The 16,444-nt window shown below is 37.3% G+C and overlaps 1 protein-coding gene and 1 long non-coding RNA gene across 2 annotated transcripts; one reads left to right on the top strand and one right to left on the bottom strand.

The window, feature by feature from the left end:
• Positions 1-35: 35 nt before the first annotated feature.
• LOC116720322 (interferon regulatory factor 2-binding protein 2-B-like) lies at positions 36-4,428 on the top strand. Its single transcript, XM_032563505.1, has 2 exons — positions 36-975; positions 2,397-4,428. Exons 1-2 carry the CDS (start codon positions 261-263, stop codon positions 3,059-3,061), a joined length of 1,380 nt encoding a protein of 459 aa, XP_032419396.1. The 5' UTR covers positions 36-260; the 3' UTR covers positions 3,062-4,428.
• Positions 4,429-8,927: 4,499 nt separating this feature from the next.
• LOC116719556 (uncharacterized) lies at positions 8,928-15,975 on the bottom strand. Its single transcript, XR_004339216.1, has 3 exons — positions 15,460-15,975; positions 11,659-11,806; positions 8,928-10,192 (listed from the first exon to the last, which is right to left on the bottom strand). It is a non-coding gene; the product is annotated as an uncharacterized LOC116719556 (long non-coding RNA).
• Between the last annotated feature and the right edge of the window lie 469 nt (positions 15,976-16,444).

Raw genomic sequence — 16,444 nt, 5'->3', positions numbered from 1 at the left:
AAAAGAAGGTGTTAGCGGAGGATCGTGCTGACGTCACGTTTCTACTTCGGAGCTGGAGCGGAGTAGTAAGCGTGGAGCCGCGCTTTGGAGGCGCAGCAGACACCGCAACAATGGCCCCGAAGGTATACCGAAGGGAGTATTTCATTGCTGCTCTTTGATGACTCTGAATCTCACAGCTGCTTAGTTGTGTCTCCCAGCGGCGAGAAGCAAACAGACGGACATTTTGGATAGTTCTGCGTTGTCTCCGGGGCTTTTACAACATGTCTTCCGCGGCGGTCGCTGCCTCCAGAAGACAGTCCTGCTATTTGTGCGATTTACCCCGCATGCCTTGGGCCATCATCTGGGATTTTACCGAGGCAGTGTGCCGGGGATGTGTCAATTACGAGGGCGCCGACCGAATCGAGTTTGTTATAGAGGCTACAAGACAGCTGAAACGGGTGCATGGCTTCCCGGAGGGCCGCTCTGCCGGCCCGGGGAAGTCCCACCACGCCTCTGACCCGGGCTCCCGTCCGCCGCAAACTCTAGACCGATACCCGGTGTCTGAGAGGCCACCCCGCTTAGGTGTGGAGTACCCGGCGGGCAGGCAGACGAACGGCTTCCCCATCCCGAACGGATATCCAAAACCCGACGATCCACCGGAGCTCCCCAACTCCCGCAGGACTAGCTCAGTTCCTCCCATTCTGGTGCCTTTGGTTAACGGCGGCATTTCCGCTGTTCACCCGCTTAACGGCCGTCCGGGTCAGATGAGTCTGGTCGTTTCGGGTCCCGTAGATCACGGGAAGCGCCACGAGGAGCTGAAGGACAAACAGAGGCCGGACAGCATGTCGGACATGTCAGAAAGCCACAAGGAGTGGGGAGGCAAAGGCAAAACGGTGAGGGACCTGATGGCGCTGCAGGACGGACGGTTTACCAAGGACCACGCCGCCATGCAGCGGATCATGGCGTACGAGGCTGGCGCCACTTCTTCAAAAACAGGTAGCAGTTGGTTTTATACTCGAGGAGTTTGGAATAAAACGTATTTACAGGCATTTTTAATCCTTTTTTTGTACAGTTTTAGCGTAACTAGTGCACCGAATATGTTCTTAAAGCAAACGTCCTTGTTTTGAGTCTGTATACTCTGGTTAACGATTAATCGATAACTTAATAATTGACGATTATTTCAGTTATCGATTGATCACGAATTTTTTTTTCAGCCTTTCCTTGCTGGCATGTGTTTGTCAACAAAGTGAGCTTAAACAAAATAAAAGTCATAGCTTCATGTTGCAACTATGCAACATGAAACACAACAATCAAACATTTTTACATAGTATACTTGCACATTTCTTTTAATCTGGCCTTTTTTTTAATTTTAAGGAATTTAAAATCTTTCAGTTCATCTACGCTGAAACTGTCGAGGCTATTTTAATAGTCGTCATTCTCAAAAAAACAAATGCATATAAAAATGTTAGATCTGTGGTCTGGATTAAAATTCAAGAATAAATGGGATGCAGCCCCATAAAACCAACAGCTTTATCCTGCTATACAAAATGCAATTTTGTAACAAGCTGAGGTAACAAGCTGCTAATACTTGCCAGCTAGCTAACTAGCTAGCTGTCTAGCTGTGTCAGAAGCACAAAGCTGCTGCCAAGAGCCACAAAAAAGTCCCACCTTTTGTCCTCTGAAAAATAAATTATATCAATTTTGACAATTATAACGGTCGTAAAAGATCTTACAAAGTTTTAAATTTGAGTTGGTGTAACTGCATTGAAATCTGTTACCTGTGTTGTGATTATTAAAGGCGACCTATTATTCAAAATTCACATTATGCTGGTTTTTATGCTTCCATTGGGGTCTCAACTGCTTCTAAAAACAGCCCAAGCTCTTAGTAAAAGCACCCAGCTGTTCTTTGGCAATAAGTTAATGTTTTTTGGTGTCTGGAAAATGAGCCGTTTCAAAAATCTCCAGATTGGTAACTCATATTTGGGGCACTACGCTATCACCTAGCAACTCAAGCGGAGCTCCAGCAGGTTTGGTAAGTTGGTTTTACTGCTGTATGTTGGAAAGGTCAAGTGTTTTGTTGTTCACTTACCATCCAGAAACCATTTGCTGTGTTCCTGTTGGTTGTGCAGGAGGCTCAACTTCTGCCATTTACAGACTTTTTCACTTGTGAGTGTAGAGTTGAGTTGGGGGCGTGGCCAACAGCAGCTTATTTGGATTTAAAGTGACAGTAGGCCATAAAACAGCTCATCCTGAAAGGAGCTCAAACCAGGCAGAACTGAGTAGACTAAAATCTCATTCTAATGATCTTATGCAAAAACAAATATGATGAATATGTTTTGTATATTGCATAGAGCTATCCTGGCTTGTCCAAGGAAGCACAATCGATCACCTTTAATCATTTGAATCTTCTTTTCTAGACCGAGGGAAGCATACTCGGCCTGCAAAAAGAAAAGCCTCCCCAGAGCCAGAGGGTGAGGGCAGCGCCGCCAAGATGAACAGCAGCGAGGGTCAACCATGGCCCTCATCTTCTCTGACAAGCTTTTCAGCTGCTGCATCACCCCACTCTACTGAAGCTGCCACTGCACAGAGTGTCCGGTCACCGATGGCGGCGCTCATCCACGCCACCGACAACGCAGGAAGCTCCGGCTCGCTCAAAGACGCCGCGGCGGCTGCCCGGCTGAACAGCAGCAGCCCCGCGTCGCCTTCCTCCTCTTCCCAGAGGAGACCACCTCAAAGGGAAGGGTCTGCTCCCCCTGGATCCAGCGGCATGGACCCCCCGCCGCTTCAGAGCCTCTCAGACTCCTCTGCGGCGCCCGGTGGCGCGCCGCTGTGCTGCACTCTGTGCCACGAGCGGCTGGAGGACACGCACTTCGTCCAGTGCCCATCTGTTCCCGCTCATAAGTTCTGCTTCCCCTGTTCGTGCGACAGCATTAGGCAGCAGGGTGCCACTGGGGAGGTGTACTGTCCGAGCGGGGAGCGGTGCCCGCTGATTGGCTCCAACGTGCCCTGGGCCTTCATGCAGGGCGAGATCACCACCATCTTGGCTGCAGATATAAGGGTGAAAAAAGAGAGAGATCCTTGAACTTACCCGACGTCCAGCTCAGTCAGCCGGCAAGTTGACCCATTTGTCAACATCCGATCCGAGGAACCTGTTTTAGTTTGTTCTATAGGGCTGGGTGATAAATCGATTTTATGCTGCAATATGTAACTTTTATAAAATATATATTTTTTACGCTTGTATCATAACTGTTAATATGAGTCAGATAATCTGTGAAAAGATCGATTTACTCCACCTCCTCCTTGAGCTACTACTGCTGTCTGAAGAAATGCACCGTTACCAACCAAAAACAACCAATCAGAGCCAGGAGCAGGGTCTTAGCGCTGTCAATCATTCTCATGTACGCCACTCAGTGTTCTAATAGTGTAGAAACAACTTAACATTACAATTTAGCATTCACAACAGGATCTGCTAGCAAAGAGCAATCATGTAATTGACAGTGCTAAGACCCGCCTCCTGGCTCTGATTGGTTGTTTCTAGCTAGCACTGGGACATGGCAGAGGAGCTCTTTTTTTTTCATAGGTTTTCTGTCTCATACTAAACTGTCACATCATATTGAAACTTTTAACAATTGTTTCAACAGTGTAAAAAAAAAACTTTATAAAAGCTACATACTGCAGCTTTAATGTTTGGAAAATCTGAATTTTATTTTATTTTTTCACCCATCTCCTCCTTGGGTTTTCGTAGTTAAGAATGATGTCAGCACGCCCAAGGCCGCCATCTTGTTTGACAAGCATGTTTTACAACTTTGGACTTTAAATTCAGCTTAACTGTACCACAAAATATTCGGGCTAGGGTAAGATTTATTATTTTAAATAACCAGAATAAAGTTGTAATATTACAAGAGTACGGTTGTAGTAATACGAGAATAAAGTCGAAATAGTACAAGAAATAAACATTATTGTTTCCAGAATCAAGTTGTAATATTAGCAAAACTACTACACAAAATATGAGAGAAAGTTAAAATGAAGAATTTTGACCATTTTATCAAGTTATTTGCTATTGGTTTTGCAAATAAGGAAATGCTTAATTTTTAAACACATCGGCATCAAATTATTATGAGAAGAATACTAAGTCATTTGTAATTTCTTTTTTAGAAACAAAAGTGAATAAAATGGGATTTTATTCTCAAAATAAATTGCTCAGCCCTAGTTTTTTTTCAGTTTGTGTTTATTTTTATGCTTGAAAATTAATTGGTATGTACTTTTCATTCACTATCACGTCTGTTTGTGTTTTTATCAGAGCGGCTCTTCGTACGTAGAAAATTACTAATTTGAGCACTTGACTAAAAAGCTAAATAAAAAGTCAATAAAATATGCTCCAAGCTGTAAATGTATGCACTTGTTTAATGGGGAATAAAAGCCAAATACAATTTCAAATCTTTAATACCACATCAAGTGTCTGAGTAAATTTGTTTAATGTATTTGAGAAGCCAGGAATTGCTTGAGTCGGCAGTGATGAAAGAAAAATTCTAGGGTTATAAATGATGATTATTTGTTAATAATTCAAATTTACAGTGATCCCATGATTTAGTTTATATTCTCATTTCAGTTTGCAGGTTTTCCTCCTTTCTTCTGTTAGCATTGCTGACTAATACATTCAGCTTAAGAAACTGTAGGCTTGTCACATATTGAGTTTTGTGCCATTATTCCAATGAAAATGCCAGAACAGTTATGTCATAAAGAGCGACGGCGGTCTGCTGGAGCGCTCTTAAGGCGACAGCTGACTCAGCAGCCTGGTTTTTCCATATAACTCTGTTTTTTAAAGCATCCAAAGTGTTCCTATGCTCTTTAATGCTGCCGCCTCATCAGAAATGTGCTTCCATTACCCCCTATTATCTTGTTTCTGTGTGCTTTTTTTCCTTTTTGCCTCCCATTAAAGGCCTATTATGCAAAATTCACATTTTGCACGTTTTTATACACCCATTTGGCTCACAGCAACTTCTAAAAACAGCCCAGTTAAGTAGCACTTAAATAAAAACCTACCCAGACATTTTTGGCAAGAAGTTAAGGTCTTTTATGTCTGGAACATAAGCAGTTGAGTTTTTACACAGTTATATTTGCTTAAGAGTATAAATACTATGCTTTACCTTTACTTGAGTAACTGTATTTTGAAGTATTGATAGTCATAAGTGAAATTTCTGGATGCTCTACCTACTATGACTAACTTCACCGAATGAAATGAAGTCAACCGAAATTTTATCAGACATACCTTAAATTTTTGTTAATGTTTCAAATGAAAGTAATTGATTTGGAAGAAAATATTTTTGCCTGATTTAATTTTGTAATTATGTCACAAAATACATTTTCATTTGGGTCCTTAAAATTAACATAATTTCCACATAACCTTTTTGTCCGTTTGATGATGTAATTATTGAATATTAGATTTTTTTTTACCAAATACTGTTTTTTACTCCTGCTTGAGTAATTTCTTGGATGGCTGCTTTCTTCTTTTACTTGGGTAAAATATACTGAAGTAGTTTTATTTCCGTACAATTATTAGCTCCTCTACGCACCTCTGTCATAAACCTCCTAAGTAACATTCCACGCACTGCGCCGTTACTTAGCAACCCCAGCCAAACCCAGCCGTCGCCTAGCAACCCAAACAGAGCTCTGGTATGTTCGGTCAGTTGCTTTTGCCGCTATATGCCTACTGGGAAAGAGCTTTTTTTTGTTGACTTACCATTAAGAAACCACTTGCGGCATTATTTTTGATTCTGATTTTCAAAGATGTATAGTAATTTTGCAGCTATGCGCAGCTATTTTCACGTAGGAGTGTAAACGTTGCGTTGGGATCGCGAGTTTATTTGGATTCCTACCGGTAAGTGACAAGAGGCCCTATCCATGGCCAGGAAAAAAAGGGGGGCAAATTTCGGCCAAAAAACTGAAATTTTGAGACTAATCTCAGAAATTTTCTAGAAATTTTTTTTGATATCCAAAAGATGAGAAATTGAAACAAAATCCCACCAGAAATTTCTATATCAGCCTCGTAATGTTTTAGATTAATCTCAGTAATTTTGTAGAAAACACAGTCTGGAAAAGTTTCAGAAATGTTGAAATTAATTTAAGATTTTTTTTTTTTTTTACAAAAAATCAGATCTCTGAGCTCCAAAAGTAAAAAAAAAAAAAGGCAAGAAAAAATTTAATTCTAGGAAAAACTTAGATTTCTGAGCTCCAAAAGTTGAAAATTTTCCAGAAACAAACAAAACTTTTGAGACTAATCTCATATGTTTTAGGTTCATCTCTGACATTTTCTATAAAACACTTGGAAATTTCCAAGCTCCAACTTGAAAATTAGATTTATGAGCTCCAAATGTTTAAAAATCTCACAAGAAAAAAACTCAGAAATTTTGAGAATGATTTCAGAAATCTTCTAGGAAAGACTGAAATTTTTCTGAGCTCCAAAAGTTTAAAATTTGATAGAAAAAACTCATAAAGTTTGAGATTGATTTCCGAGACCCAAAGTCAAAAATCTTGGTCCCTGTTGCTTTCCCTCTCTCCCTTTTTCTGTCCTTTACAATTTAAATTTATTCTGTTGTTGTAGAAATGGTACAATGGAGTATTACAGTCATCAGATATGAAAGGGGGAAATAAATTGGCCACATATAAGTACATTTCTGCCAAAAAAATGTGGATTTGTAAGAAAAAAATCACATATCGCTGGTTAAAGTACTGAATTTACTTTTTTAAGCATTTCCCAGGTCCAGGTCAGACTTGTATTTTGGATCCTGTTCAAGGAGCTCATGCCGAGTTTGCACCCAGGAGATGTTATAAAATTGAAAGAGCTTGAATGTGCAGGGGCGCTCCCAGAAGGGGGCAAGTGTTTTCCAAATAGATCTGGTGGTGGGTTCCAAAGTGAGGGCGCTCTACACTTAAGTGTACTTTGCTTAATTGCTGTTTTGCATAATGGTGAGTAAAACTCGCAAGAGTATCTGAATCAGTTGGATCAAATTGTTTTAGATGCCTTGAAATTATGTTATTGGGAATCTGTGCTATATAAATAAAGGGAAGGTAATTAGTTTATTAACATTGAAATGTGTGAAACTGCCGGTTTAAACTGGAGAACTAAATATTGAGTCTCAAGAGACTATCATGTTCATCTGGAGTCATTTAAACATATTATTTATTTTACAGCAACTTTTGCATGTGGAAATGTTTAATAAATTATGGAAAATGTCCACACCTCCAAAAAATCAATTTATTTGGCATAAGAGGAAAAGAACAGAGTAAACATAGTAAACATTTACATTTCATAGATCTTCACAGTGCCTTTGCATTAACTGCAGATTTCTGATACGTATTTCCAAATTCTTTCATTTATTTTCAGCCTTATTGTGAACAGAAATGTAACAGAACTACATGATTTTTTTTAAATTTTTTTTTGGAAGAGAAGCAATATTGGCCTGCAATTTATTCTTTTGTCACTTTTTATTCAAGTTAGTCATAGTTGCAGCACAAAAGATGACATGGAGAATGCAGGACAGTGAGATCCTCCTGAAGTCACAGCAGATAAGATTATTTTACTTACCAGTCTGAATAAATGCCTAAAATACCTTTCATTACACAAAGTGTTTAATTTAGATTTATTTAATATTTCTACTTCCAGATGAAAGTAGCTTCCTCTTAAGAGGAATAAAAGAGTGTAAGCATATCCATCTGAGCTTAAAACATCATCCCAATCTGTGTGAGCATCTCATTTCTTTATTAAAATCAAAAATGCATGGTCTATCCCAATTAACAAGGCAGAAAAAGTTCCTAAACTCAATTATTGACATGCTGTCTGATAATTATAAGAGTAATGATTCTTTGTTTTGGTACAAATTGTTAAAACAAAATTTAAATGAATTAAAACTTTATTTTTTCTTATGAAACATTTCCTTTGAGGAATAAATAAAAGAGAAAAAACCCCATTAATTTCACCAAAAAACCCCTTAAAGATCAAATATCATTAGAGTGCATGGAATTCACAAAATATTACCATCTTTGATTTTTTACGTACACTATGGCATTATTTTTCATTATTATTATTATTATTATGATTAGAAATAGTAGCAGAAGCGACATTCGTGGTATTAGTAGTATTAGTATTAGAACTTCTATTAGTAGTGTTATTAGTCATGGCAACCAACAGGGGGCGGCAAACCGAATTATTCCGGGTCCAGGATAACTGACTTCTTTATGTTCTTTGTTGTAATAACAAAAACAGCAGTTTTGTCAAAAATACGTTTTGTATCTTTACTAGAGGCAGTTATTTTTAGACCAGGTTCAATAGGAAACGTTTGGATCTATAGCTGAAGGTGAACAGATTTAAATAAAATGAAGATTCTGCTGAATCTCAACAGGTAAAGGAAGGTCTGGCCAAATCTAAACATATAACACAATGTTATGATCAACCATCCTGTATGGGAATTCAAAAGTGCCATAATTTAATACATTTAAAAAGCCCAACTGTGTGAAAATTTTAATGTATCTAGTGCTGTATGTTTCAAGAGTAACAAAACTCCAAATCATCATTATTTTTATTTTTTTTAAAAGATAAGCTTTATAAATTGTTGTCTTTTTTGTTACATTTTCACAAATTGCAGAATTTGTTTAATTCTGCCACATTTGAGCTAAAACTGTCTCAGTGCTGCCCTCTTTGGGTTGACTACTTGCTACTGCAGTCAATTTTTCTTATTGGTTACAATGTTACAGTTTGGTGGATGTCTATTTTAGAGTACTGCATTCAAATATAAAAGACTCTCAGTCAGAAAGATGCCCCGGGTTGGTCAGTAATTGGAATTGTAAGAGTGTGATTATTGATCAGTTAGCATTTCTCACCTTTGCACATGTGTATTTAATTTGCAGATATGAACACAGGTTGGAATAGGACTCCTTTCCGCTGTGTCTTCAATAACGAAGAAAAAAGTCAATAAACTTCTCACTAGTCGCTCTTTTGGAACTAAAGTCACCAGAGGGGTCCGAAGAGTTGATAAATATAATTGCAAAAATCATTAAGTTGGCAAAAGTGTTTTTTCTTGTTCTGTTCATAGCCCTGCTAAAGCCCCTCCACTCAGCCCCGCACAAAGCCACGCCCCTTTGTGTATCTTGGCTCCACCCACTTCGGTGGAATTTGAAAAATTGTCAAGGGGCGGAGCTAAGCTGTCTCAAAGGAAGGTTGATTTGGTTACACTTTAATCTTTCTTTATGCTAAATAATAATAAAAAAACATTAAAATTTAAAATAAAGAATTACTAAGCAGGACTAACACTATGCTGTAGAAAAGCCAATTAGTGTGCTGTAGGCATAAATGATTTTGCATCACATGTACTGGATCACTGGAAACAAAAACATAATTACATTTTTATATATGATTTTAATATATATTCAGCTGAAATTATAATTTGATTCACCAATTTAATCACTCCAAGTAATAAATTGAGATCTTTAAAATATATTGAAGGAAATATTTATTTATATCTAGGCAATATTTAAAATGTATTAGTAACAATGAATTAAATAACATTAATTTTGGAGATTTGTGTCACTGTTAGCCTTCAATAGAAGGATATTATCTGAACCCTGGTTTAAGAAATAAAATAAAAACTAAAAATATATATATAATATGTAAGAGACAGCAGGGGAAGAATATGAAAGAAGATTCGAGCACAAAATGGTAAATTAATTTTCTCCTAGTTATCAGGCCTGGTGGTAGTAGTATTAGTAGTATCAGTTGTAGTGACTGGTATGCAAAGCATTATCATGCAGTGAAGTAATTGCTATTTGAAAAGCATTGACTGAAGAATGTGAGACAGTGGTGGGTTAAACATACAGAGTTTAATCAGTAACTAGTTTGAGCTGCGTACGAACTCAAACCAGATAGAGTTAAACTAGGAAAATGACAGCAGGGGCGATCTACCAACACATCTATAGGAAAGATGTACAAAGTCACAGTCAGTACAGTGACAGAAGTGGGTGGTCAAGAAAGCTTTCTGATTTAGTCTGGAGATCTCAATCTCTTCAGTTTGTTCTCTGTCTTCCTTTTGTTTAGCACTTGTTGCATTTTAGTTCTTTTTGGAGCATTTATGTTACGCAAAGGTTGTCCTTTCCTTTGATTTCCATAAGCAACTCCTCACTGTCAAGAACTCAGCAGAAGTGGGGCATTCGGCTGCAGGTTCTGGAAGAAAAGAGCGAACACTTAAGTCTGCCATTTTGTTTGCATGGAAACAAAATGGCAGCAGGTAGAAATGATCAAAAAGCAAAAATATCAATTCAAACAGCAGGCCACAGGAGGAAGAGGCATTACAATTGAGACTAAAAGTTTAGTTTTAGTTGGAAGCAAGGCATATGTGTTAACAAAATAAACTTCCTGTTTGATGTTTGGGTAGAATTTTGGGCAAGGGCAGAATCGTGTCAGAGCATAAAAATGTTTTCCTACAACAAACTAAAAGTGTGGGAAATGAAATTAACCTTGAAACGTTTTTACAATTTGTCATGTTAGAAACACAAATTTCAATTTATTCCACTGTAACTCTGGAGAGGCTGCTGTGGATGTACATGCAAGGAAATTACTGAAATTTATTCAGAGCAGAATATACTGGATCCCTGGGCTTATAGTGGATTAAGAATCTACAACCACCCGCTAACAGCTGAAATCAGGGAACACTTGATAATTGCTCTAAAAGCGCCTAAAACTACCTATTTTAATATTTCAAACTTTAAACATACTATCACTTCCACCTCTTCCGTAATATGCATTATCTCACACCGTAGAAACCGACTTAGCACTACCGGAAAAGCTACCATCAACAGCCTTAGGGGTTCAGCCAATCAGCGCCGAGGAAAACAAATGGCACTCCTGGATTGGGTGCTTTGCAAACATCAGCCAATAGCGTGTCAACTACAATTTCACTAAAGTTTTTCTAGTTTCCCAGCTGCGTTTTCTTGATAACATTTTAGTTTTGCCCTTAGGTGAAAAAATTCAGAGAATCTGTGAATTTTCCAGTCATTTTCCGTCAATAATTTTGAGTTATGTTCCATAGACAAATCCTTGAAATAATCCAGCTGTATGCGAATTCCTGTCTGTGGTTTCCTGGCCTGCTTATGCTTATATTAGAGTCCAATCAAATCTGAATCGTCTGGTGGCAAGTTAACTAAATCGGTTTTTTTTTCAGGTATGGTGCTCATTTAGTAAAAACAAACAAACACAAAACAAAATAAACAAACAAAAGAAGGTATTTGTTGACATGATATAATACTTCCATGGTGAAAAAATGTGCACAAAAATGTCTTTAGTTTTCAATGTTAGATAATGCTAGTGCAATAAAGTGCTAATTTTTAATGTAAATAAGTGTGGAGGATACCATATAATCTGTCATGAATGCTATCAATGTTAATTTGACAGAAATAAGGTACAACACATTAATCATGAAATCCAAGATATATATTTACATTTGATTTGACTTTACTGCAGAAATAAACGCATCTATAAAGAGAAAAGAATTAAGGAAGTCCAAACTAGAAATTGTGAAGTTGGGCATGTTTCCCTCCTTTTAGCCAGTTTTTAAAAAAGTTTTTTAGTTTGTGGATATATTTCTTAGTATGGACTTCTGCATTTCATCGTGCAACATAAATCATATTTACCGCTTACGTGGCCTTTGCTACTTTTGTGCGCTTCATCCTTTTCCTCCTCATGAGGGTCACCTGGGGCCTCTTTAACCCTGCAATCAGCAGCAGCAATCTGGGCCGTGACTTGGTGAGCCAGCTTCTCAGTAGAGTCCCTTTGGGAAACCTGCCGGAACAAGAAATCACAGGCAATCACTCATATCTAATACTTAACCTCTTCAATCCAGATTCAAGCAATTTATAAGACAGCATTTTAATACAGCAACAATATAATCATGTCCTATTATCTGCAAAGTAATTCACTATAGTTTTCATATTTTCACTCATACATAAAGGTAGCTGCTCTTTCAGCAAGGAAGAAAAGTTAATTATTTTGAACTTTCTGTGCACATTCAGATTTCCCAACATCATCCAAATATATTTAATAACATTTTGTTGGCACTTCTATAGGTTTCATTCACAAATGCAACAGCTTGTTTGTCATAGAGGTACTCTATTAAATTTCTGAGAGGTCTATCAGAAATGAAGTTTCAAAAAAATATATGCTCTTATGTATTTGCCTTTCTGTTCCTTTAGTTTTTTTTAATATGTGAATATTCTTCACAAATGCAGAGACAATTTTTTTTTACACCAGCAAAGCTGAATAATGTTTACATTTAATAAAGATTCCAACATCTTAATAAGCATAAAGTCACTGTGTTAGTTGTCAAAGCTGGTAATTTACTTTTTTAATGTTTAATTTAGTGGATTAAATGCTGTATGTTGTCTGGTGTAAATATAGCTGTTTATAACGATTCATGACGGTTTGGATATTTGATTCAGGAGTGTTGGAGAAAAAAAACATCTAAAAGCTGCTGGACTGTAGCTCTCTGTGACTGGACTTGGACACCTCTAGCCCGAATTAAAGATTCAGCGTAATTTTTTTTTCTGACTTCCCTTTGAAATTTTAATAACATAGTCACTTAAAAATTTATTTACACCGTTGCTGTGCAGATTTTAAAAGCCAATCCCCATCTCATTTACATAGTTTTCAATGTCAGAAGAAATGTATCCTGATTAAATAAAACAGGATTTTTCAAATGTAGGGTTTATTGAAAGAGATAAAGTTTTCCAAACTAATCTGGTACTATGTAGAAACATATCTGCCACCTTCTAAAATCATAAATTGTGATTTTCTTAGACAAGTTTCACCAACCACACAGGATTATTACCAAACCTGTTGAAACAATAATTTGCAGAACAACATAGGCTAAATGATAACAAGAAGACAGTCAGAATCACTCTAGGAAATGCTACAAAGACATTTCTAAGACTTCAGGAACAAAAATGTGAGCCAATCTGGCCAAACGGAGAAAACATGGAGCCGTGGAACCTTTCCAAAATGACTCCCTAATGGCTTCAGCAACTCTTCCAGGAGGTTTCAATCCATCTGTAGCAACATTCAAACACTGGAAGCCTCATTTACCTCAGCTGAAGTCAGTTTTGATTCAACAGAAAGTGACTGGGCAAAAATGGAAAAACAAGTAAACATCCAGACAGAACACAAAGGTTCATTTCACTTTCTTCCTCTTCCTAATGGTTTCAGAAAAATATTCTACTTTCTCTCAGATAGAGTGGATAATTCTGGATGGCATATCACTACATTTTTTGGCATGAAACTAAAATTCTGCATGTCAGAACAGAACAAAGTACCTACAGTCAAATACAATATAATAATAATACATTTTATTTGTAAAGCTCTTTTCAAGCAGAATTACAAACAGAACAGTCAACCACATCAAAAAAAATTATAAAAGAAAAGCACTTAAATACGTAGAACTGAACATAAAAAAGATTCATAAGATAAGCATAAAACAGGACATTAAATAACACTTGAATGAAAGTGAATATTGGACATTTATCTCGAGCACCGAAGACAATAATCCAAAAAAGTCCAAAAAATGGGCTTGAAAAAAATGGCAAAAGTAATCACTTAAGAATGATTTAGATGCTAAATTCAAAATGTTTTGAGGGTCACAATTTCTGAAAAGCCATGTAAAAAAAACTCAACGGTTACTTTAGCCAAAGTTTGTGGTCGCTGCTAATTTCAAGAGCTTTTATTGGATGTACGAGATAATAATTTTCAACGTTGGGTCAAATTACATTGGAAATCATTATTTGAAAAGAGCTTTCTGTATTAAGTTAGGTCATCTGAATGTAACATTAAAATGCACTTGATTATCTAAAATGTGATAAGGAAGCAAATACAAAAGCAATCGGAAATGCCTTTTCAAAGCACTGTACTTTACTGGCAGCTGGTTGCCAAGTTGCTGCAACCTTTGTATTTGCAAGAGTTGTTACCTGCTGAGCACAATAAAAAACAGAAAAACCTCCCTTTTATTGTTAATGCACACTGAAAACAACCAAAGAGAAATCTGGCAATGTTTAGAGATGGAAGGGCCTTGCTGACGCCATTGTTGTCGAGTGCTGGGCTTGATGTTAAATGTAGCGAGGGTAACATTGTTTGTGTCGCTGAACCTGCTACCCCCACTCACTCCCTCCCTTTCTTTGACTCCTATGTAAACCCCATCAAACTATCTCCCTGAAACCTTCTTCACACAAATTGGTCATTGGTTTTCCTGAAGAAAACCATTTTAAATTAATTTTTGTCGTCTTCTTGTGAATATTCGGTTTTGTTTTGCCATTTCCTTCATTCCCTTTTTCTAGCCCGCCTTCTTATTTGACAATCTAAACAAAAGGATCAAGATCAGCGACTCACAGTCTCGGATCCGTAATTCAAAGGTTTTATAGTTGAATTTTCTTAATTTTGTCGTTTTAGCAGCACTTTCCCGCTATAAATATGTTTTTAGAATTTCAAAAAAGGCTATCCAGACCTTTGTAGAAATATAATCGCCCACTTATTCAGACATTAATTAAGTTTTATTGGTCCAATTGTTAGGTGCAGTTTTCCTATCTACAACTGGGAAGGATTAGATGAATAATTAACTTCAATAGAACCTCTCTGAGAACACAATATAGACTAAAATATTTCAAAAGCAACACATCAGACTGTGATTGAAAAAAAATCAAACAAAAACAGAAGGGAAACAAAGTCATTAAGAGTTAAAAGGGCATTTCTATGCAAATGAGAAAAATGGGAACCATTTGTGAGGAGAACTTGATTGTCCCAAACTCTTTGAAAAAATATTAACTTTCTGAAAGATTATATTTGACATAAACTTAAGATAACAAATTAGAAAAATATAATGTCGACACTCAAACATTTTAATGTCAATGGGATAACCACAATGACTTGTTGATTGAAAAAGGTATTAATTAATTTGTGACCGTAACCTGAAGCACACTTAAGAAACACAGCAAGACAATAATCTGTAGCAAAATAGCAAATCCACCTCAGCATAAAATCATCTTAAAACAGAGGTTCATGCCTAAAAACATTCCAATTTGGCTGAACTCCAACAATTACCCAATAAAAAATGTACAAAGGTTTCCCATGGCGCTCTAAAAGACAAGCACAAGCAATCAGTAGATATGGTGGGCAATTACTTTCTCCACGTACGCCAAAGTTGGTGTGGCCTGAACATTAAAAAATATTTGAAAACTGCCTTTATGTGTCACCTCAAGTAATCTTTGTCTAATATTAAAATTTGCTTATCTAAGTGCTAAAACAGAACAAAATACACTTCAACAAAATCGAGAGTTAGCTAGTTAATTAGGAGTAAGAAGTCGCATTTCATCTCCATCACTATCATCTGTCAAGTCAGTACACAACTTTATTCCTACGTACACACAAAGAACGGAAGAGAGAGAAATCCTTACCAATTGACCCCACACATTTGTTAGGTTATGCCCCTGGTGTCCTTGCAGACACACATATATGATCCTCTCACACAGGAAAGTTCAGCCAGGATGTAAAAACAACTATGTGGAATAATAGGATGCCGCAAACTGTTCTGGTCGGGAGGGTGAGTGCAGGGCTGGGGCCTCTGAAAAAAGAGGGTCAACTCAGCATTTCTGATAGCAACAGAGAGTGATGGGAGGGCAAAAAGCCAATCATGGAACAGACTTAGCCAGTCCCACAATGCCTGGTACTACTGACGGTCCATGAATCGGTTCAAAGTATGGTTCAAAGAAAGGTTCAAAGAAAGGTTCATGGATGGATTGGTGATGCCTGCAGACAAAGCTCTGCCACCTCATGGACTTGAAAACTTGGGGATTTCACAGCTGAAACCAGACACCAGGTGTGTCCAAATCTTTTGTCACATGGGGCAAAATCATAGACAAATGTCATGAGCCAAGAAAAAATAAATAAGATCAAGCAAATAAAAGTGCCTGACTGCCATCACTTTCTCCAGCTGAACAGAAACAAAACTGAAGTTATCATCTTTGAACTTTCAGGTGTGAAATCTGGGTGTAGTGATGGACCTGAACCTTCAGAGTCACATAAAGACAGTTGACAAAGTCAGCCTTCTATCACCTGAAGAACATTTCTAAGTTAAAAGGACTAATACAATAGTCAATACACGTCAAACTGCCTGGTTGATGAAATGTGCTATACAAATAAACGTGATTGATTGATAGGTTTCTCAAATTCTTTTGAGTTCGGTTGAACTGGGTGTGAGCCACTCGGCTAACTGAATGCTGGCTTCATTTAGCCGAGTCTAATAAATTATCTTTTTTCTTTTCAGTAAAAGTCCCTGTAGATACCTGGTTCTACTTATAATACAAGCTCTGTTGGAAAGAGAAAATTGTTGGAAAATTGTCTGTAGTAATTTCACCTTGATTAAAAATAAACTGTTCAATG

This window comes from Xiphophorus hellerii, chromosome 5, assembly GCF_003331165.1.
Source record: "Xiphophorus hellerii strain 12219 chromosome 5, Xiphophorus_hellerii-4.1, whole genome shotgun sequence".
Lineage (NCBI taxonomy): Eukaryota > Metazoa > Chordata > Actinopteri > Cyprinodontiformes > Poeciliidae > Xiphophorus > Xiphophorus hellerii.
This window is presented reverse-complemented; position numbering and strand designations above follow the sequence as displayed.